The sequence below is a fragment of the Cottoperca gobio genome, chromosome 9 (assembly GCF_900634415.1).
Source record: "Cottoperca gobio chromosome 9, fCotGob3.1, whole genome shotgun sequence".
Lineage (NCBI taxonomy): Eukaryota > Metazoa > Chordata > Actinopteri > Perciformes > Bovichtidae > Cottoperca > Cottoperca gobio.
In genome coordinates, this window is record NC_041363.1 from 2,987,544 (window position 1) to 3,009,806 (window position 22,263).

Sequence of the window (22,263 nt, forward strand, 5' to 3'; positions counted from 1 at the left end):
CTGGTTGTTTTGACACAGAAATAACATGGGACTGTGAAAACTCCCAGACATCTACACCCTCGTCACATTGAAAGGAACCTTCTTGCTCGGTCGGTCTTCTTGGTTCACATGTGCCTCTGATACAGTCAGGGAAACATTTCACCCCGGTGTCAGAGCCAGCGAGTATCCGCAGCCCTCATGCAGCAGATACTGGATCCATTGTCTTGCTCCTGGACCAGGAGGCCGTCCCTCACAACTAAAACTCCACCATCTCTCCCACTACAGCAGAATGATTCATTTTAAAAGGAGGTCTGAGTGAAATATCGAAGAAGCTCCTCGTCATCCCACATTCAAATGTGAACATATGGTTTTTTTAATGAGGACATAAAAGCATACCAAATGATTTCTGAAGGAGGGATGAGGAAACATCAGCCACATGTGTGATTATTAGTTTAAATTGCTGCAGGGGCACGAAAACAACCCATCTGTCCAATGGTCACCCCTTTTATGCTCCAACCCCCCACAGTCCTGAACAATACAGGCATTAGAGTTGTACAGAATGATTTTTACATTGAGGTTTCGAATGAATGACGCTTTGAGTGTCTGAATCGTCGCCCTACAAAGAAACGTGAACGTTTGTAGCAATATAAAAGTAGTTGATGGTGCTGTTGGAGTGCTGCTGGACGTCCCGTTAATGCAGCTACGAGCTTCACTTTGTGTGTGAGCGTTTCTTTGACCACAGTGAACATGTTGTTTTTGAAATTCTAAATGGCAGAATATTTTGTTAAAATAAAAACATGTTCATCTATCTTTCTTCAATACATTTGGGACTTTACAACGCTCGGGAGTTTTTGGAAATGTTTGAATCACACGAGTCAGAAACAATCCTACGCAGCCGCCACTGGAAATATAATTCTATAATATAAAAAGTATAATACTAATAATATTAATGTCGCCTAATATTTATCTGCAACTGTGCAGAAACACCAGGTTTAAACACAACGAATACACATGCATGAAATGTTCATTTAGATGTCAACGTTATGAGAACGACTGGGTTCAGCCTTAACAGGGAATATAGAAAATGGATGGAAAGACCAGCGGATCATCATCAGAGGGTGCCATGGCCGGTCAGTTCCTGCACACCTGAGACAAAGGCAGGATCGGACAGTAACCGGCTTCTACATTTAAATCCAAATTGTCAACATGCTACACGGCTGACAGGCATACAAAATCTTCTTCAGGCCTCGTACTTCCTAATGAATCCGTGCATCAGAACAGCTCTTGAGAGTAAAGCTGACCTCAGGGATGTCAAGTCCATTCCAAAAAAGACATTTCAACCTTTAAGATCCTCAAGTGGTGATACAAGAATTAGTCCCAAAGACAAAGCACAGAGTCTGCTTCACAGAGACGGGCCCCATGCTGCGTAAAGGTTTAAATTCTGAAGAATTACAAAACATTTAGAACAATAACAACAGTTATGTGCTTGCTGCAATATGCAGCTATGTCTGGTTGGTCATTAATTGGTTAAACTGGTTATATGCTAGTGAATTTTAGCACTGAATATATAATAAAGGACGAGATATGTTGTAAGCATACAAGAAAGCACGAGATAACTTCAGGACATTCTGGAGCATCTTGCTCGGCCTGTCCAGAGACTGCTCTGTGTTTGACTTGCAAATATTTTGTGTTCCAATTGAGCTTCTTCCTGATTGCCAATTAGCCCCAAATATATTCTGTGAGCGTGAAGATGTGCTGACATAGAAGCATCTGAGGATACCTTTGCAAATATGAATGATATGACCTCATTTACACTTATAAGCCTCCCATAGCCAAAGGATGAAGATCCTACAAACTGGTAGAATGGTAAGAACACGTAAGTATTCACTCTGTAACAACCAAGGCTGCATTTGGAAACTGTGAGCAGTGCAGCATATACTGCATTTATAAGTAGAAACATGCATAAAACAACATCTAATTATTCTAAGCTGTAATTTGGCATTAGTTAAAAACCATGCAAGGAAATGAATTAAAAGAAAATGAAGGAACATGGCTTCACTGTTGCACTCTGATTCTCATTCTGTCAGACAAGAGCCAGAATGGCCTAAATTCTCAGGCCCTCGTGTGATCTTGATATCTTTGAGAAAGAACTGAACCAAAAGAGGTTTTGCAGCAATGATTTCCATTATTAAAAATGAAAGGTTGACATAATGCATATTGAGAACGACCTTGTGTGAGGTGGTCACTGAAATCTGGAGCATCTGGCCTCAGTGCTTAGCTTTTTGTTGCACAGCACCGTCCAGACACAATAATCTATATGGGTGACTAACACACCTTGTATATTTACTTTCTCATAAAGAAAAAAACCTCCACTTTGGCCCTCCACGCCTCCGGGGTTATGGCAGTATGTTATTAAGAGACAATATGAAGTACCATTATAAAATAATCATTAAAGTCCACCATCTTCCCGGCACCTGGGTGCAAACCTGCTCAATGCACTGACAAGCGTCAACACTTACGGACAAACGAGCTCATTATTGGGTTTGTTAAATCTGCAAACCACGCCAGTTCTCTTTTAAAAATGCATCTTGATATATTAAAAGATATATATATTGTCACAGTAATGACATTAAGGCTGTGTTATATAATATTCATAATAATGCATTTTTCAAAACACTCAAGGACACCTTATATGCACAGTTAAAAACAAGCAGCAATGTATTGAAACATCATAACAATCAAATATAACAGTAATGTAGAGTAATAGGTTGATACAATAACTAGGAATAACATTCATCGGCGCAAAACTTAATGTGGTTGTAGCCCATAGAGACAGAATCAGACTGAGTTTGCCCTTTAAAAAGGTATAAATTACGTCTGGGGTATTGCCCTTTTTCCTATAAGTAGGCCTACATTTACCTCACAGTGCTACATTTAACCCGACTGTACCAGAAGCTTCTGACAATAAAGCTCAAGGACAAGTAAATGCAGATGAATTACACAGTTGCTCACAGTTAATTGCTATAATTGCATCCAATAACATCCTGAGACCATTAGTGCTAGCTGTGTGTGAAAAAGCTGACCAGGACCAATCAACGTCTACTGAGAACTTCATTTGAGGATGCGTAATTGCCTGAACTCAGATCGTTATTTTGAAGCATCAGTCTTTCTAGCAGTTCCTCATATGGGACATGAATACAGCACCATTAACCAAACACCACCATCAGCCACTGACAGCAGCCCAATGTCCAAATAAGGTAATTAGAGGAGAACAACCGGAAGACTCTCCATGGTAACTCACTCACAAACAGGAGGGGCAACACAATAGACTCGTAAGGATGAGATGATTGACAGCTCGCTGCGGCTCGCGCTGGCTGCCTTTAAACTGCATCCATTATAAGAGCTTACAGCAACACACGAATAAACAGAATATGTAACGTTTTTTTATCAATATATGTGATACAATAATCTATTGAGAAATCTAGTTTCCACCCCCGTATCACATTATAAAAAACACCCACTATTTAACACAAGCGTGATACATATGTTCTCACACCGGGTCCGTGCATCATAATCAATATGCCTCATCTGAGCACCTCACGTGAAAGGAAGCATCTCTTTCCAACGTCAGTTCACATTGTTCTTTCATTATTGTTGTTAAATGGTTGTCACGCCCTCCTCCTGAGTTGAAGCCTAATGGCACAGGCTAAAACTTGGCGTTGTAAGATAATCACCACATGGATTTGCGCTGTATTACCTCAGTTTCTCCTGTTCATCCTTGTTCTTGGAAGCGAAGAGACTCTCCAGTGTGATGTGCAGTAGTCCGAGCCTCGGCTCAATAAGGCTATTTTGCATGCAACTTGGCTGCTGCAGGGATACTACTGTTACAACCTTTCAAATCTCAAATTGTAGGCTAGTTGTCAGGTTGCTGCTCGCTCGCGCGTCCTTTCATGCAAAAACGAAGTATCCTAACTGATTTAAAAGTTACTTCTTGTACTGAAAGCGACTATCGTTAATTATTAGCATACTAATTAGTGACTGCGACGTTGTGTTGTATGAAAGGCAGAGCAGCCTCTATCTCTATCCCTCTCATCCACAATAGTGCTGATGCTGTCGGTCACAGCAAGTGTCTCCGCCCCATCACTACTCGCACTGTATTGGAGGAAATGTGGGATTGATTTTTTTTGCATGATTTATCTGCAGAATTATTAATTAAGTAATTTACTCTCGTTATTAGCTTACTTTAAATTGTTATAATTTGCTAAGTAGCCTATTCAATGATGCTACTAGGAACAGATTATTCCTCGCATTTAGATATCTATGATTAAATGTCACAAAACACAATATCAGTTAGTCACTCATATGTATCAGTTATATAATATTTTATTCTATCATCTGTTCTGTCTTCTAATTCTCTACATATGGTACTTCTATTGTTATATTTACTAATACTGTGGCATTGTCAAGTTAACTTAATGCAAAGAAAACGTCAAGAGAAATTATTTTCAAAGTAAAAGTTCTCAAAGCGATACAAACACCAACAGAGTAAAACATATATATTACAATATAGTGCTTGTCTGTGCAGGAGAAATCAGCAAAGTTAGGCAGTGGACAACCTTTAGAGCAGTAAGCCATGTGTTAAGTATTGGATTAAGTATCTATCTATCTATTTATTTATTTTATTATCTACTGGTGTTTTTAGTTTGTTTTTAAATGACCTGATTGAATATTGTATTAAAAGGTTCATCTTTGTACCTAATTAAAGTTATTAAAGACAAACAAGCAAAGCCTGGCTCCGTGTTTAAAATAATTTAACCAAAGCGTGTTTAAAATATCAATGCTTTTATTTTTTTAACAAACCGGAAAAGGAATTATTTCTGTTCGATGTGAGCTTGTGATTGTACTTGTACTTGTAAACTGACCAATCACAGCAAACTTCAGAACCTTGTTGGAAGTGCGCTCGTTTTATTTATTTCTCGTGCCGGGGTGGGCGGGATCCAGGACAACGCACGGAGAATAAACACTCACGCCCGCTGTCGAGGTTTCTGAGACGACTGGAGACGCAAATCGACGTCACTGAACGTGAACACTTCCCTTTAGATGACAACAGCGAGTGTAAAGGGACAGTGGGTCTAACCAGCCGCACTACACAGCAGTAAACTCTATAGAAGACAGCGGGTAAACAATTAGCTTAGCAAACATAACGTGTCGTACGTAACTAAGGTTAGGTAGCTGAAGTTTGCTTCGTTTTTCCTCATTGAGTGTAAGAATGCTAATGCTAGCTAAGTTGTGCTGAAACTATTTTGCTGGTAGACATATTATAATGTTAATTAACCAGTTTTGTGTACAAGACCTGTTTGTTATTACATACACAACAGACAATGGCTATGCTATTTGGCTAGCTCATCTTGAAATAGGACAACTATTAATAGCTTGTCAAAGTGCTTCTCACTTGTTTAACGCAGTATTATTACACCGTTTACATGCTAATAATAATAATAATAATAATAATAATAATAATAATAATAATAATAAGCAGCTAACTAGGTAGGTATCAGATGATTATAGTACCTCTACATAGCACATCATTGAATGACATTGTGAGTCATGATTGAGTATCTGAACTTATGTTACTCAATTGCTACCTTTGCTCTCATTACAAGTAAAATAAAGATAATAAACCTTTGTGTTTCTATGTCTAACAACTATTCTGAACCTGGGTCATGTTCACAGGTGTTTACAGGTGTACACACAGCATGCACTCTGGATGGTCCACTTGTTTGTCCTACAGCCACGTACATTGTAAGTATTGACACAATCAATATGTATTAAAGTGTTGTGATTGAGTGAACACAGACAGTTAAGAAATCCTTTAGCTGCTCTTGTCTCGGTATATGTTATTGCAAAATGTTAATACTCCCACCCAGTCAGACTTGTTTCACAGATGTTTGATTTCTACATCACCACACATCCATGCTCTCATACACCAACACTAAACACACGTACTTACTAGCTTGTGTTTATTTTTTTCTCTTCGACAGATATGATTAAGATTTGAAGGCAGATGTGGATTGAGTGAAACTCTGTCATCAATCCCCCAATACATCCATGTGTATAATCTTCTTCAAGTTTGACCCCCGGCCTGTATCCAAAAATGCCTACAGGTGAGCAATCAACCCTTTCAACCAACTTTGATATTAATAACACAGTATATGATGTTAGTATCCTTTTGTGCAAACAATACATCTTAAGTGCAGCTCTATTGCAAACATTCACAAATCACATACCTATCTATGTATACCTATGTGTATGTGCTTTAACTAGGGAGGTGCCTCTCTGCTTCAGTACTTGACAAACAAGTCTTTAATTAAATTGTCACTCTAATAACCTCATAAATCAGGTTGTGGAAAAACACCAAGAGAAGAATCAAACATCATAAGCACCTGTGTGCGTTCCATTTTGGCAGTGCAGTGCGTTTATGTAAACCTTTTAAAGGCTGAGGTTGCCACTGTTCAGTCCTTCTCGATGAACAATGTTGTCAGGCTACTTCTTCAGAAGATACCCAATATGTCACGCTGTATTTCTTTGGGAAGTGTGTGTTAAAAATGATGCATGATATTTATTTTTGATGCAACAAAACAAGCGCTGGGTTTGAATATTTCCCTCAGTTTGCATCATATAGCTTCAGTGAAGTGTTGGAACATGCAGCAAAAGAATATATAGATATGTTTTTTTATTTATGAATATAAGGTCTCGACATCGCTGCTGTCATACTTGTGACAATGCTGCAACTTTTCCTTATTTCATCTTGTTTCAGGATTGTCTAGTGTGCCATTTGGACCTTTTGAGAGCTGCACACACACACACACACACACACACACACACACACACAGACAGCAGTGTAATAACAAAGGAGTCACGGGAATAGAAGTTTCTTTTCTGTTGTATCTATTTTATAAAAATATGACATCTGATTTTGCTCAAACTCTACCGCTGAATGAATCTTTCCATGTGCCCTACCTAGCAGTGCATGCTAACTTCTTTCAGCGGGCAACACAGAGCAGTGCACTGATCTGCAGTCAATGTGAGAATTATAATCCCCCTGAGATTGAGAGTGAACCTGGCCATAGTCTCTGGGAGCCTGACCCCCCCTCAGGAGGTCACGGCGGAGCTGTGGTGTGAGCACTGACTCAGACCTGAACCTGGGGAAAGGTGAAACGTACTGTGTCCTAATGTGGTTACATCAGTGCTATATATAGACTACTGCTCGCAGAAGTAGTTTTCTACATTGCTGCAGCGATGTCGAAATCAAAAGGAATGTTAAGATAATTAAGTTAATGTTAAGTTTCCTTTTAAAGTTAAAGTTTCATTAAGAATAATTATTACACTCCCTCAGCACAACATGACACGATTGTATCTACGGGGGTTAAATGGGTTCATGTTGGGATGATTACCCACATGCTGAGATTTCTATATTTCTTGCCTGTTTTTCATTTTCAACTTTTTCATCTGCTCAGAATACAAACAGTGCTGCAATCAAGCCAGCAGCATTGTAATATGATTTCGACCTATAATTACAGCTCTTCCTTTAGGCTAGACATCGTAAATATCAGCAGCTTCGCTAGCAGTCCCTACAGGCTGCTGTGTTCATTGCACCCTAAAAGATGAAAGTGATTGACTTAGCAAACAGAAATAATTGTTTATCCCCTGAGCAGTATGATGTTACTCGTGGCAATCTGCAATTACATTGATGATATTTGTTTTAAGCAAGTTGACGTTTTGACCTAACGCTGGCTTGAGAGCTCATGTTGTGTCCAAAAGCCTAAAAGTTGATCCTCTGGGGACGATGAATATGCTCGTGATTTATCATCATCATCAGCCTGCCAATTAGATTTTAAGATGTATAGCCATGTGTGTCTCTAACCATATTAAGTCAGTCAGACTGAAATATCAGCTGTTCGATGGATCGCTATCGATCTTTTGTACATGCATTCATGTTCCCCAGAGGATGCATTACTGACTCTGGTGGTGACCTCTTGAGCTTTCCTGTAGCATCACCAGGAGGTTGATACTTAAGGTTTGGTCTTGATGACCTCTGGATGGATTGCTGTGGAATTTGGTACAGATATCCAAGGTTCTCCCTGGGGAGGATGAAGCCTCATGATTGTGACCCTTCCTGTTGAACTAACAGCATACTAAGCTTTGTCTGAGGGGAGGCCAACACTTTCCTCTGGGGACTAAAAATATCTTTAGCAAATTTCATAGAATCCAGCTATTTCTCCAATATACCGTGTATCGGCGCAAATAGACATGCAACATGACATTTCTGCAAGATGAAAGGTCACGGGCTCCCAGAACTGTCACAGAGTGATCCTTCAGGAATCCCAGATATCCTTGAATGCATCATTCCACAGCAAACCTAAAGTGTCTGCTGCCAAGTCCACAGACCACTGTGAATGAGAGTTCAGTATTCATGAAGAGCTCTGATACTTCTCTGCTTCTCACTACCCCTCCTGCATGATGCAGCTGGCCGACTGTTACTGCGATCAGAGCTGCTCGCATGTGATTTTTCCCCTCAGGATCCGAAGGCAGATGCTCTCTCTGGTGCAGCATCATTAGTGTAAGCTTTGTTTTCTGGAGCAGTGGTGGCTCACACAGTGCCATGGGAGCAGGCTATCATCAGCCCTCGATGCATAGAGGTCGACCCCTATTAGGTCAGTTTGCTTTATCTGTTTGCTCTTAACTGGAGCCGTGCTCCCATCAAAGAGTAATGGGCTGACCACTGCAAAGCTGAGAAGGAGCTTTTATACAAGTCAATACATTTTATTGCCCTGTAGTTTGCCCAAAGGCTGTTTTTGAGCGTTTTAGATCCATATCTCAATGACCTTAAGCTCAAATTGTAAACAAAGGCATGATTGTTTCCTGTGTTGTATACGTGAAGGGGTGAGATGAGCTGTGTGTCGTGGATAACAGAAGCCACTAAGTGATGTTACAATTCCTTGCTGCACAATTGACAGCAGTGACCTGCGAGTAGATGCATGTAGAAACTAATGGCTGGTGTTGCATTAGATACAGGTCAGCATGCCGTGTGTAGTTGTTAATGGCCTTGGAGATAATGGCGTCATTACTCACTGACACTCTGATTAATAATACAGGTCAAAGTGCAGTGCAGCGCTTAACTGACAAGCATCCTGTGTCAGACAACAGAGAGACATTCAAGGGGATTTATTTAAAATCGGATCACACTCTTGTTCAGGCCTCTCGTTGGTGTGTGTCGCAGTAAATGTTTGTGTTGTGGACTTTAAAACGGATGAAAGGTTAGTGACGCGAGGCAGGCGCCGACAGCTTTGGTTTTAACCTCTTAACACAAGTTTAAAGTGTGTTTAAGGATTGAACAGTTATCTGATACCACACTGTCTGAAAGTGTCGTATATTAATCTGCATTGGCTTCTTTGCTCTTCACTTAAGCATGAGTGAAATATTAAAAATCCAAGATATTCTTTTACGGCTGCAAAATAGTGCATCATTTCATACGCGTTATCGGCAAAATTGTGCCGTTGCATTGGGTAGGTTCTCTCCAATACAATTTGAAATGAAGTTATTTGGGTTTAATACAAAGTGTGCACGAGGGAAATGATTCACCGACAGACGGCTTAAACGTGAGAATGTATAAGATTCTGTTGAAGAGCATCGACTGGAGTTTAACTTTGCACAATGTGAACACTTTAGTTGATATCATAACATCAGGGTTGATGTAATAGTGTGACACTGACGGCTAGTTCACAGACTCTTTGGGAACTAGGATCATAAGCTGTGTTTCTCTTTACTTCCTCTCTTTAAAGGCTGCTTATGTGTAACTTTTTAATTGGCTTGTCCTTTATCTTTCTCCGTCCTATTGATCCTCTCTTCTATGGTCGTCATCAAAGAACTCCTTCTTCTCGTATCCTTTTGTATCCTCTGCATCCTGCTCCGTCGGTTTGTAATATTTCTGTACTTGAAGACTCCTGGACACATCGGAGGCCTTCAGGAAGCCAGTGTGAGACAATGTCCTTCTGTAATAACTCTTCCCTCTCCTCAGGCTGATCTTGGCTGCAAACAGAGATGAGTTCTACATCAGGCCGTCCAAAGCTGCAGACTTCTGGGGGAGCAACAGTGAGATCCTCAGCGGTAAGTCTGTACATCGGAGTCCAGCTCACCTCCATTTCACCACCTCGCAGATGGCAATGGCGCTTGGAGAGTGTACACGTTCTCCTCAGATGGTACTATTCCAACGTGGAAACAACATGCACGCTACAAAGAACACGTGTTGCGTTTCATTCAACACGTTGATATCTGCGTCGCACACATTTTTGCAGTCTGTAACTCATTTTTCCCATTATTCCGACACCACTTGAACGCAGCACAAATGTGAAAGATAATTTGTGTGTCCGCCCCGTGATTTCCGATCCACTCCCAACAGTAATGGGGCTCTTCCTTGGCACATGCTACACTCTCAACCAAGCTGAAGACATAACGTCCTCTATGCAGACGTAAAAACAGTAAAGTAAAGGTCTTTGAACACATCACTTCTTGCGTGTGTGTGTCCTGTATTTCACCACATAAGACCCTGAGGTTGGACGGCTCTTCTGCCGGGTCAAAACAGTAGAAAACTGCAGACACAACGATACAGAATCAGGCAACAGATGACGTATTTATCTGAAGAAGACCATTGGTGTTAGACTTTAAAGCGTATCTCTTGGCTCTGTGACGATGTGGAAGTGCAGCAGGTTTTGCTTCTTTTATTCAAGTCTCTCAAAAATCAAGGAGAAATGTGTCTCCTCCACCTCAGAAAGCAATTCTCCTCCACTCTGTCACAGGATATCCCCACCCACAGTAAACTATATTTAATTGACTGATGTCCAATACACATTACAGCCAGGCAGAGGAAATCAATCACCCTTCTTTTCTGCTGAAGGAGGAAACGCAGAGATAGCCTCGTTGTTCATCGGTCTCCTTCTCCCCTCTGTAATAGAGGGGTCAGGACTCCACTAGCGGGCCCTTAATTGATGGCTGCTTTTATGCGATGTGACAGCAATAAATGGCCCTGCCTCATCTGCGGGGCTGGGGGGGTGCGGAGGCAGGGCCCTGAAGGAGACGTCTCATGACGAGAAGGGAACTAAGCTATAGCTCCCGGTGGGATCAGGCTTAGCTTTCCATCCACTCCCAGAGGAGGGAGAGCGTTTGGCTCTCGTGGTCACTGAGTAGACGTGGACGCTGTCTTTATTGATCACCAGGAAGTGCCGTAGACTGGCGGTCCGCCTTGTCCAGAGATTTATTAATGGATTGAGTTCATTTAATTACTACCAAGGCTACATAAATAAAAGATCTACTCCTCCAATACTTACTCTTATTTGTGTTTTTGTTTCAATGACAGTCGATGAAGTATTTCATCAGATGTTTCTTAATGCTGCTTCAAGTGCAGTGGAAGGAAGTTGAAGGAAGGACAGTTAGCTGCAGAGCTTGCAGATTCAAGGTTTGCCTTGTCAAGCACATTCCCCTTTGTCACGGGACAAATGCTTTAGATGGAAACATAGGGTGTGTGTGTGTGTGTGTGTGTGTGTGTGTGTGTGTGTGTGTGTGTGTGTGTGTGTGTGTGTGTGTGTGTGTGTGTGTGTGTGTGTGTGTGTGTGTGTGTGTGTGTGTGTGTGTGTGTGTGTGTGTGTGTGTGTGTTGTAAAGGTCAGGGGAAAGTGCCTAATTTAATTAGTTTGAGGAAGTTTTGTAGATATTTGTTGAAGCAAAACAATGAATCTTTGCTCCAGATCGGTGGTTCTGGAATATCTCTAAGGTCTCATCTCCAGACACCCAGCGCCTCCTCACATGAGAAATGACTTTACTAAGTGGATACTAACAGTAACAGAGGATGTTGTTTATAACTCTTCTAATGGTTTGTCTGCTAACAGCATACAATATGTTTTACCTCCAGATTAACTCTGATGGACATCGGAGATGAGTTCAATAAACATTGCACTACTTGTGTGTTTCCAGGGCTCGACCTGGAATGTGGTAGAGAAGGAGGATCATGGCTGGGGATCAGCAAGCGGGGCAAGCTGGCTGCGATCACCAACTACATGGAAGGACGTGTCAACCCTGATGTACAAGGAAGAGGTGAGACAGCCATGAACAAATATATTCTCCGATAAGATGCATCCGTAGTCTCCACCACCATCTCCTCATGGTCCCACTCGTGCAGTTTCAGGTTTCTCGAGTGCTTAATATTAGAACCATTTATGTTTAAACTTTGCCGTTCTGCAGGATTTCTCGTGTCGAACTTTCTTATGGACAAAGATCTTGACAGCTACTCTTACCTGAAGAAGGTGTCGACAGAAGGCCATCTGTACAACGGCTTCAACCTCATCACCGCAGAGTTCAAGTGAGTCAAAGATGTGTTGAAATGAGGAGAAAACTACGTAATGTGTTCACCTATAACTGTTGGATGTTAAGACTTTAAGATGGTAAGAAGTTCTTTATTGCACCACGTGATGATATCTTTTAGAAACTTGTTGAGGATGGGATTGAGCTGTAGCTATATAACCAGTTGAGCTAACGTTAGCGTTGGTTGAAAGACTCCTGCTGACTTATTGTAAGACGAGAACCCTGTAAAACGTTCTTAGCTATGGACTTGATGGCTCCATACATTATAGAGTTCTGACTGAAGCTAAAGCTAAATGACACCACCTGACCACCAGTGTCTCTCATAATTCAGCCCCATGCGGACCTATGGTTTAGGGGTTTAGTGAACGGATATTAGAGTAAAATGTACAAATCTTCTTGGATTTCCAAAGAAACTTGCAAGTAGTCTTGTCTTGTCTTGTCTCAGGTTTTTAACATCAGCACAGAATCATCTATTTGCAGCCTCAGTCCATTATTATTATTTCAGCCTTTGAAAACGCTTTGTTCCCTCTTTTCACAAGGGACTAAACCGCAGCTAGACGGCTTAGCTGTTGTTTCTTTGACCAACAAGATATGCAAATGTCCTTGTTAAGACCGGCAGCTGTAGTTGCACCTGCGTTGTCCCAGTGGCATTTCTCTTAAATTAAAGAATAAAGTGGCATCCCACGCGCATGAGACGCCAGCAAAGCCAAAGACCCCGTGTGTTTATGTTGATTATTCCATACTGTATGTCTTCCTGTTTGACTGGGCTGTCATCTGGGGCTGAAATCACTCTTGTGCTGTGAAAACGTCCCTCTTCAAATACCCACCGCATGGGAGCTGCGTTCACCGCAGATAGAGGTGACACAAAGTGACAGAAAGCAAGCCGAAGTCTTTTTAATAAACTCTGTCGTTACCGGCCTTTTTGTTTGCCAGCAGCTCAGAGTAAATCAGGCGTCTAGATTCTTTCCAAATCAATAACTACATCTGGTGGAGAGAGAGGAGCTCTGTTACAATTAGAGGATTTCTCATTCTGCAGTAACCAGCAACATGATTTAGTGTGTGTGTGTGTGTGTGTGTGTGTGTGTGTGTGTGTGTGTGTGTGTGTGTGTGTGTGTGTGTGTGTGTGTGTGTGTGTGTGTGTGTGTGTGTGTGTGTGTGTGTGTGTGTGTGTGTGTGTGTGTGTGTGTCCTAGTCCTAATTGAGATGCAAAGATGAGAAAGGGTGTTTGTTTAATCCACAACCCAGAAGACATGATTTATGTATTGGTCCTTGTTTTATGTTGTTTTTTTTGTGATGCTTGTTAAACCAACGCGGCCTTGATTAATAATCTATAACCGTGTACAAGCGTGTCAGTGGCAGCAGAACATTGCAGCACTGAGCCGTCCCTTCGTGTAGCTCACACCATGTATATTAAAACATCTCTGCTTGATGCTCTCAACACTCCATATCTGACGTTCATATACATTTAGTTTGTGATTCCACTTCATGTCGCCCTCACTTTAAAGTCAATGCCCAGAGATTTTGCATTTGAATGAATATCTCTCCTGATGTTTGCCTGCATGGAAAGGCCTCGCGTAACGCTCTTTCAGTCGTGCAGAGTGTGGCTGCGTTATTAAAAACAAGCTTAAGAAAGTGCTTCAATCTCATGGCCTCAAACCATGTGTTGTCATTGTTGGCAGAAGCTAGTTTGAGCTGAAACGCCAACAGCATCAGATACGCACATTCCAGAGCATCGGCGGTGGATGAACTCTCAACATTTTAAAAGAGGAATAACTTTGATTATTTGTTTTTACAAGAGCTACTGTAAATCACATGGTCTTTGAGTAGAACACGACGTAGTGCTGGAGTTAGCAGTAGATGCTCACAGTAAATATAGCCTGCATTGTTCATTGAGTGAATCCAGATGTTCAGAGATCTAAATAATGTTGGTTTTGGCTTTAGGATTGTTGGAATGGGGTCTTATTTTACATCAGGGGGGGGGATCAGAATCCCACTCAAAGTTCCTGCTTTTATCTTTCCATGAACGTCTGTAGGCTTAGTTTGATGGGATAACTTTTCTAGGTCAGGTGTGATAAGATTTCATTACCAAAGTTATATAAGAACATTATGGTATTCTATTATCACGTCAGTGGTCCCATTCAGGTCAACAGCAGCCGATGTTGAAATACACCACATGGCTGTATCAGTATTGTTGAATGAAGTTTATTGTTTGTACTTCGTATCGCACCATAACAATGCTAACGTGTAGAAGTTTAGCAGCTTGACTCTCTTAGTGGCACTAACGCAAAGGGATCTGATTATTACAATTATTCCTCCTGAGGGGGACTATAGATGAGATAAAAACTTTATTTATCTCCAAGGAAATTATTGTGCAGCAGTTGCAGTACAAAGTAGGTGCAAATAAAACAAACGTATAAACAATGACACTTGCAAAACAACAAACGTACACGATGCCAGAAAATATGTCATAAATATGTCCGGCAACAGTAAGGTGCAAATTAAAATATCCGCTGCTTAAGTTCTCAGTATCGGTTCACATTTCAATGGCAATCCATCCCGATAGTCGTTGAGCCATTTTACTTATGACCTATATATATATATATATATATATATATATATATATATATATATATATATATATATTATATATATATATATATATATATATATATATATATATATTGTATATTATATATATATATATATTGTATATTATATATATATATATATATATATATATATATATATATATATATATATATATATATTATATATATATAATACCATATACTTATCAACCTTGTGATTTTTGCTAAAGGAAAAGTCAGTAGGATTCATCCTCTGAGCACTACGGATATCTGAACCAAATTGTCAACTGAGGGTTAACAAGGTCTATCTGACAGATGTGAGATAGTTCAAGTTAAGCTCATCAGTAGTTCAAGTTAAGATCATCAGTAGTTCAAGTTAAGATCATTAGTAGTTCAAGTTAAGATCATTAGTAGTTCAAGTTAAGATCATCAGTAGTTCAAGTTAAGCTCATCAGTAGTTCAAGTTAAGATCATCAGTAGTTCAAGTTAAGATCATTAGTAGTTCAAGTTAAGATCATTAGTAGTTCAAGTTAAGATCATCAGTAGTTCAAGTTAAGATCATTAGTAGTTCAAGTTAAGATCATTAGTAGTTCAAGTTAAGATCATCAGTAGTTCAAGTTAAGATCATCAGTAGTTCAAGTTAAGATCATCAGTAGTTCAAGTTAAGATCATCAGTAGTTCAAGTTAAGATCATCAGTAGTTCAAGTTAAGATCATCAGTAGTTCAAGTTAAGATCATTAGTAGTTCAAGTTAAGATCATCAGTAGTTCAAGTTAAGATCATTAGTAGTTCAAGTTAAGATCATTAGTAGTTCAAGTTAAGATCATCAGTAGTTCAAGTTAAGATCATCAGTAGTTCAAGTTAAGATCATCAGTAGTTCAAGTTAAGATCATCAGTAGTTCAAGTTAAGATCATCAGTAGTTCAAGTTAAGATCATTAGTAGTTCAAGTTAAGATCATCAGTAGTTCAAGTTAAGATCATTAGTAGTTCAAGTTAAGATCATTAGTAGTTCAAGTTAAGATCATCAGTAGTTCAAGTTAAGATCATCAGTAGTTCAAGTTAAGATCATCAGTAGTTCAAGTTAAGATCATCAGTAGTTCAAGTTAAGATCATTAATAGTTCAAGTTAAGATCATTAGTAGTTCAAGTTAAGATCATTAGTAGTTCAAGTTAAGATCCTCAGTAGTTCAAGTTAAGATCATCAGTAGTTCAAGTTAAGATCATTAGTAGTTCAAGTTAAGATCATTAGTAGTTCAAGTTAAGATCATTAGTAGTTCAAGTTAAGATCATCAGTAGTTCAAGTTAAGATCATTAGTAGTTGGGACTCTGGGTTTTCAACAATAGAACCACAAGGTCTATCTGCACAATGAGTTTAGTTTCTACCCATAATGCACTGAATTGGCTGAACAGTGTTAACTTCACTACCTAGTGTGCAGCATGTGATGTGTCAACATGGGTTGGAGTTGGTTTTATAGTGTCCACGTGATGGACTGTTGAACTTTCAAATGCATTTTTCTCAAAACTCGTCAAAGTGCAGATAGACCTCGTTCACCCTCAGGTGACGAAATGTTATGGTAATGCCTCCAATAGATTTGGAGTTGCTTCATTGCCATCCATAGAGCTAAAGATGGTTGTTTAAAATGCTCATTTGGCTGAAAGCTGAAGCCGATGTTTCTGTTTGTTTTGATGTTATTTATTCCCCCTTTTGTGCCAGTGAAACAAAAATCTTCCTTATTAAAAACAATGATGACAAAACCACTGATACAAATGTATGAAAACCCTTTTTAATATAAACTCTTTCACATGAAAAAGTTTATTTTCTTTGACAAGTAACTGCTTTCAAAGCCTTTTCAGCCGGCGACACATCTATGTGTGCCATGTTGGCTCTTTGATGTCATAGCAAACGCAAATGTGATGTGACGCAACAAATAAACATCGGTCCCTGGCATCGGTGAATGTTATCTTTTTCTGCTGATAGGCTAAAGGCAGTCAACGGGGCGATGGCGATGTTCGGCCAATAAATCGCCGCATCTATAAACCCCAAACAAAGCACGTTGTTTGCTCCCTGTCCGTGCCTTTTGATGTCTGCATGTGTGGGTGTTTTTGCACAGATGTGTGTGTGATTGGATACAAAAGTGCATGCTGTCTCTAGCCAGGAGCCCCCGCCAACCTGCTCCATCTACATTCTGAACTGATGATGTCGAAAGCTCATCCAACCATCTCCAGGCAACTCCACCACAGCTGGCGATGGGGGAACTGCTCTACAGCCTCAGTACAGAGGACTCTTCATTAGATCGTCTCCCAGCCAGAATACTGATTACTCCTCTTACTGAGATCTGTTTTCGATTCTTCCCTCCTCATTTCCTTTTTGCCCAGTGGCCTTGACCTCCCGCTGTTCCCTCGTCTCAGCCCAAATCAACCCTAAACAGCGGGCCTTTCAGGTAGTGTTGAGTTCATTGCCACATCAACAATAGGTTTGACAACAGGTTAAAAGCGTTACAGCTTCTTCAGTTTGCCTTCAGGTTACAGTGCCATCTGCTTCCCACTCAGCAGCTCCTGTGTACATGCTTGTATGAGGAGTGACTGCTATCGCCCGAGTCAACATTGGCTGCCGTGTTCATAGTTACCATAGGAACACAGGAAAAGCAGCTGTTTGTTCAGACTGTTCATCTGGTTCAGGTACAAGTTTCACACAATATTAAGCTCTTTGATTTGTTGTCGTTGGAGAGATCGTGCACAGCTCTGACGATCCTCTCACAGCTGCCCAGACACATATTGTCCTGCCTCTGGAAATTTACACAAGACAAGGGAGAGCTTGCGCAAACGGTACAAGATGACCTCTGCACAGGGGCATCTGTTGGTGGACAAGCACGTCTATCACAGATCATTTGTAGGGGATGTTGGGGAGTGTGAGGTTTGCTCATGTGTCCGTCATCATGTCATTTCCTCAGTCTTTGGTAGCTTTCATGTAATTAACTATAATAAACTAATGAGATGAGACGGTTTTAATTAGCACGTTTGTCACGTCACACCATCTCGTACATTATTCTGTAGTTGTAGTTGACATATTATACAATGACCCTCGCTGCTCCCTTTACACTTGGCCGAGTAAAACAAGAAGCATTTCATTGTAGCACGTAAACTAACTTAAATCATTTAAACATATTTATCTTCTAGGTTGAAGACATTTTCTCAAATATCTGTTTTAAATGTTTGGTTACAATCACTACGGTTACAATCACTACGGTTACAATCACTACGGTTATAATCACTACGGTTACAATCACTACGGTTACAATCACTACGGTTACAATCACTACGGTTACAATCACTACGGTTACAATCACTACGGTTATAATCACTACGGTTACAATCACTACGGTTACAATCACTACGGTTACAATCACTACGGTTATAATCACTACGGTTACAATCACTACGGTTACAATCACTACGGTTACAATCACTACGGTTACACCTAAGGATTAGTTTCATTATTGATTCATCTACGGAGTATTTTTCTCGATTGAATCGATCAATTGTTTGTGCTGTAAAACATCAGATAATAGTTATAAAACAAGAAGAGGTCCATTATTATCCAACATCAAATGCTTCTTTTGTCTCATCACCAGATAAAAACCCGAAGATATTACGTGTACAGTGATTAAAAAGCAGCAAGTATTGACATTTGAGAAGCTGGAATAATCCAATATTTGGCCTTTTTGCTTGAAAAGTGAAGATTGACTGTCAAAGTAATGGTCGGCTAATGTTCTGTCCATCAACGAACCAATTATTGTCTGATTGAGTGAGCTCCAAACATCCGATATGAAATCATTGTTGATGGTTTTCCTGCTACATGGTGATACATGGTGATACATGGTGATACATGGTGATACATGGTGATACATGGTGCAGACCAAAGGCCCAAATGTCTTTTGGCTTTTAAAAGCCAGCAGCATGTTCTCTTCCTGTCTTGCAACATCTTGACTGGGAAGCTTCCCAAGTTATATGTTGAAGCAGTGTTGCGCCACACATCAGATTGACTGATGCCACTGGTATAAGGCTGTCATGAAATTGCCATCAAAGAAATGCATTCCCCTGCTGGTTCAAAGGATTTGGTCATAATGTATTATTCCCTCTCCTGTACCAAAGCCGTCACAGAGGCCCTTGATGTCAGACAGATTTTTCAGACTTCCCTCTGACCGAAGACTTTGCAAAGAGATCCAACACTGTGACTAAATGGTTTTGTAGTCGTCAAAGTTGTTTGCAGCACTAATTTGTATTTTGAAGCTTTCATTTCACCCAGTTGTTCCCTTCAGGTTTGATTTAAATGCTGCAGTTAACTGCGGTGTTCATTTCTTCCCCATTTCAATTGCCTCTACAAATTAAACAGGTTTCTTAATTCCCAATTTTTCCAGGACTGCAAAGAAAATGAGTCGTTAAACAAAACTGTATGGTGCACTTTTGATATTTGCTTTTGCCCTGAGCTCTCCCTCCACAGGACTCCCTCCACAGGACTCCCTCGGGAGAGCGTCTTTGAACATCCTCTTTGCTGTTTTTGCCTTTATTTCGAGCATTGTGACTCTTCACACAGCCTTCATAATTTCACACAAACAAGTTTAATCATCACTTAATGCCATCTGTATTTTTCTATCTTACTGTGTCCCATGTAGAGCCAAACAAGACACTGTGTGTTACTATGGAAACAGAGGCAGCCCTGAACCCATTCATCTAAAACCAGGTCTGTGTTTTTACTATGGTTGCTGTAGAAACCGTTCCTTTCACATCATATCCTGCGGCCCAATCATGTTCGCCGGACGTTCCCGTGTCGATATTGCTCCCAGATTGTCTGTTTATTAGAAGATGTGCAACAAGGTCCCCACCAGAGCTCACCAGTGGATGCATTGTCTCGTTTCTTCGTATACCTTTCAGCAGGAATCTATGGCTTAAGTAATTCACTGCTGGAAACTCCGTGGAGGAAGCTGCTGCAAGGCAAACGCCACTTCACAAGCGCCGTCAGCGACCAGTCGCTGTCCTGCGATGGACTGGTGCAAGAGCTGCTCAACGTCCTCAATAATGAGGAACTGTGAGTCGTGAACACTTAAACATTCCCACATCATTACAACACATTTCACTCATTGTCATGAGGAGTTTGACACTTTGGGGTTTCTTGCTGAGATTCGGTTGAGAAGATCATTTCTGTACGGTAAACATGAAGCTACCGTGCCGTACAAACATAGTAAAGAAGTTTGTATTTGTTATCTTGTCGTCTGAGGTTTACGGGCAACCAGCCAAGACTCCAAGAGGCCAATGCCCCCCCCACCCAAGAAATAGTCTGGCGCATTAATATCGGTCTGATCCCTCGCACCCTGTTGCACAGCTCCACGTATCTCAACAAGAGAATGTTAAATTCTTTTCATAGCCGATACAAACGATGGCTAAACTTAGACCCAGCTTGTAGAAATGAACTGAGTATCTGAGGAGCATCAAGTATGTCAACTCTCACAGAGAAATGTGTGAAGGAGCTGCTGTACGTTACATCTTTAATGGATAGTGTGCAGCAGTTGATCGCTGACTTACTGTACATATACTGCACGGGGGATATGACAGAAGGTTCTATGCCAACTCATGACTTGTTTGTTTAACAGGAACACACCTGATCCAATTCAGGAGGGCCAGGGTAATGGTTACATCCAGGCTCAGACAGCAGTGTGTGTTCGCACCCCTCATTATGGCACAAGGTCAGTGTGACTTCCAAACCTCTCCTCTCTCCTCTCTCTCCCCCTTTGTCTCCACCTGAGGTGACTGACGGGATCAAAGAGAACACAGAGTTCAGAGTCTGACCACGTGACCTTTTCACAGTCTTTTCCAGAGGCATGAAAGTGTCCTTTAGCGAGGCACGGCCCCCGCCCGCTCAGTCTAAAGGAAAACATCACCCACAAAATGCCCATTTGTATAATTACTCGCCCTGTGTTACCTTGAAATGGTGAAGATAACTGTTGTTGCATGCCTCCACGATAGTTTATAACCTTTCTATTGAAAAGGCTTTGGTTTCATCCGGATGTTTCTCTGTTTTTTGACATGCAAGACGAACAAAGTTTGCTTTAAGAATGTAAGGTGACGCAGGGCACAGGGGGAGTAATCGATATACAAATGATCATTTTGTGGAATTCCTTTAATACGGGCGTTTGCTAAATACCTCAGATGGGACTTGACCCGTGCGTCCTCGTGTTACTCCTGACACCTGCCTGTGTTGTTTGATTTGTTTTCTAGCATTTTCTGTTGTTAATTTGAATTTGCTTTATCCCGTGTCCCTGTCCGTTTAGGACCAATACAATTATCCTGATAGACGCAGAAGGTAATGTGACCTTCACAGAGCGCACCATGCCCAACTGTGACACAAGTGTATGGAGCACCAGTTCTTTCCAGTTCAAACTGCAGGTGTGAAGACATGATGGAGGAAACCCACTCTGTGCCTTTCTGCGTCACCTTTCCCCCCCCCCCCTCCTCAAGCTGCACCAAAGCAGCGGTGTGAACATGAAGACTCTTCTGCACTTTTTCTTCAGCTAGTCGACTCTTAACTTCCTCATCTTGATTTAAGTTAAAATGCATCTTTTGAAAATGTGTGCTAATTTAAAAAGATTGCCAAAGAACATTTTGTAGAAAATATTTTACGTACATTTCTTAAAAACAGCAGGGTTGGGTCGCTTTAAAAAATGCTAAAAACGCAATCAATACTGTTATGGAGAAGATTATTCTATCTAATTTATTGTTGTTGGTATCATATGTTTACCTTCGAACACATGACACGGAGTGAACACTTTATGCACAATATCCAGGCTGCAATTTGAAATTATTTTCTGTTTCACCCGATGGGAGATCATCGGGTCGACAGTGTTTTTCTAGAGAATGTGGACTCTGATTTAAATCTACAATAACTCTTTTTGAATATGTGATTACTGTAAACCTTTAACAGGTAATGCATTCGTTATGCCCCCAACCCAGCACAACAGGAGCCTCAGTGTTGCTTCCAACAACAGATAACTGACTCTCTGACCACTAAATGATGTATTTTACAGCTGCTTGACAATAAAAACAATTAATCCAAAAACTCACATGTGGCTTATCATATAATGATTGTTGACAAACACGCTGAGGAACAACACGTGTCCGCGCACCAGGTGATTCTTCCTTTTACTGTGCACGTCTTACTACTTGTGTTTCTTAGGCGTTTACCTTCACACGTTACTCGTACAGGTGCTGCGATGGAAGATATTCACACGTA

The 22,263-nt window shown here is 40.7% G+C and overlaps 2 protein-coding genes across 12 annotated transcripts in view; one reads left to right on the top strand and one right to left on the bottom strand.

The window, feature by feature from the left end:
- arvcfb (ARVCF delta catenin family member b) overlaps positions 1–4,075 on the bottom strand; it is a 193,817-nt gene extending 189,742 nt beyond the window's left edge. For all 9 annotated transcript variants that reach the window (XM_029440260.1, XM_029440250.1, XM_029440252.1 and 6 more), the window contains exon 1: positions 3,737–4,075. The gene's annotated coding sequence lies outside the window, so the exon portion shown is untranslated. The remainder of the gene's footprint in view (positions 1–3,736) is intronic.
- Positions 4,076–5,006: 931 nt separating this feature from the next.
- On the top strand, positions 5,007–22,093 carry tango2 (transport and golgi organization 2 homolog (Drosophila)). 3 transcript variants are annotated; one of them, XM_029440335.1, is made up of 10 exons: positions 5,007–5,242; positions 5,713–5,781; positions 6,021–6,143; positions 10,058–10,146; positions 12,006–12,125; positions 12,273–12,390; positions 19,652–19,719; positions 19,911–20,064; positions 20,627–20,719; positions 21,305–22,093. In XM_029440335.1, the coding sequence occupies exons 3-10, from the start codon at positions 6,088–6,090 to the stop codon at positions 21,423–21,425; spliced, it is 819 nt and encodes a 272-aa protein (XP_029296195.1). In that variant the 5' UTR covers positions 5,007–5,242; positions 5,713–5,781; positions 6,021–6,087; the 3' UTR covers positions 21,426–22,093. The 3 variants fall into 3 exon arrangements, with proteins under 3 accessions (XP_029296195.1, XP_029296194.1, XP_029296196.1); XM_029440334.1 differs by having other exon boundaries at positions 5,007–5,157; XM_029440336.1 differs by having other exon boundaries at positions 5,013–5,157; positions 19,914–20,064.
- Positions 22,094–22,263: the final 170 nt, after the last annotated feature.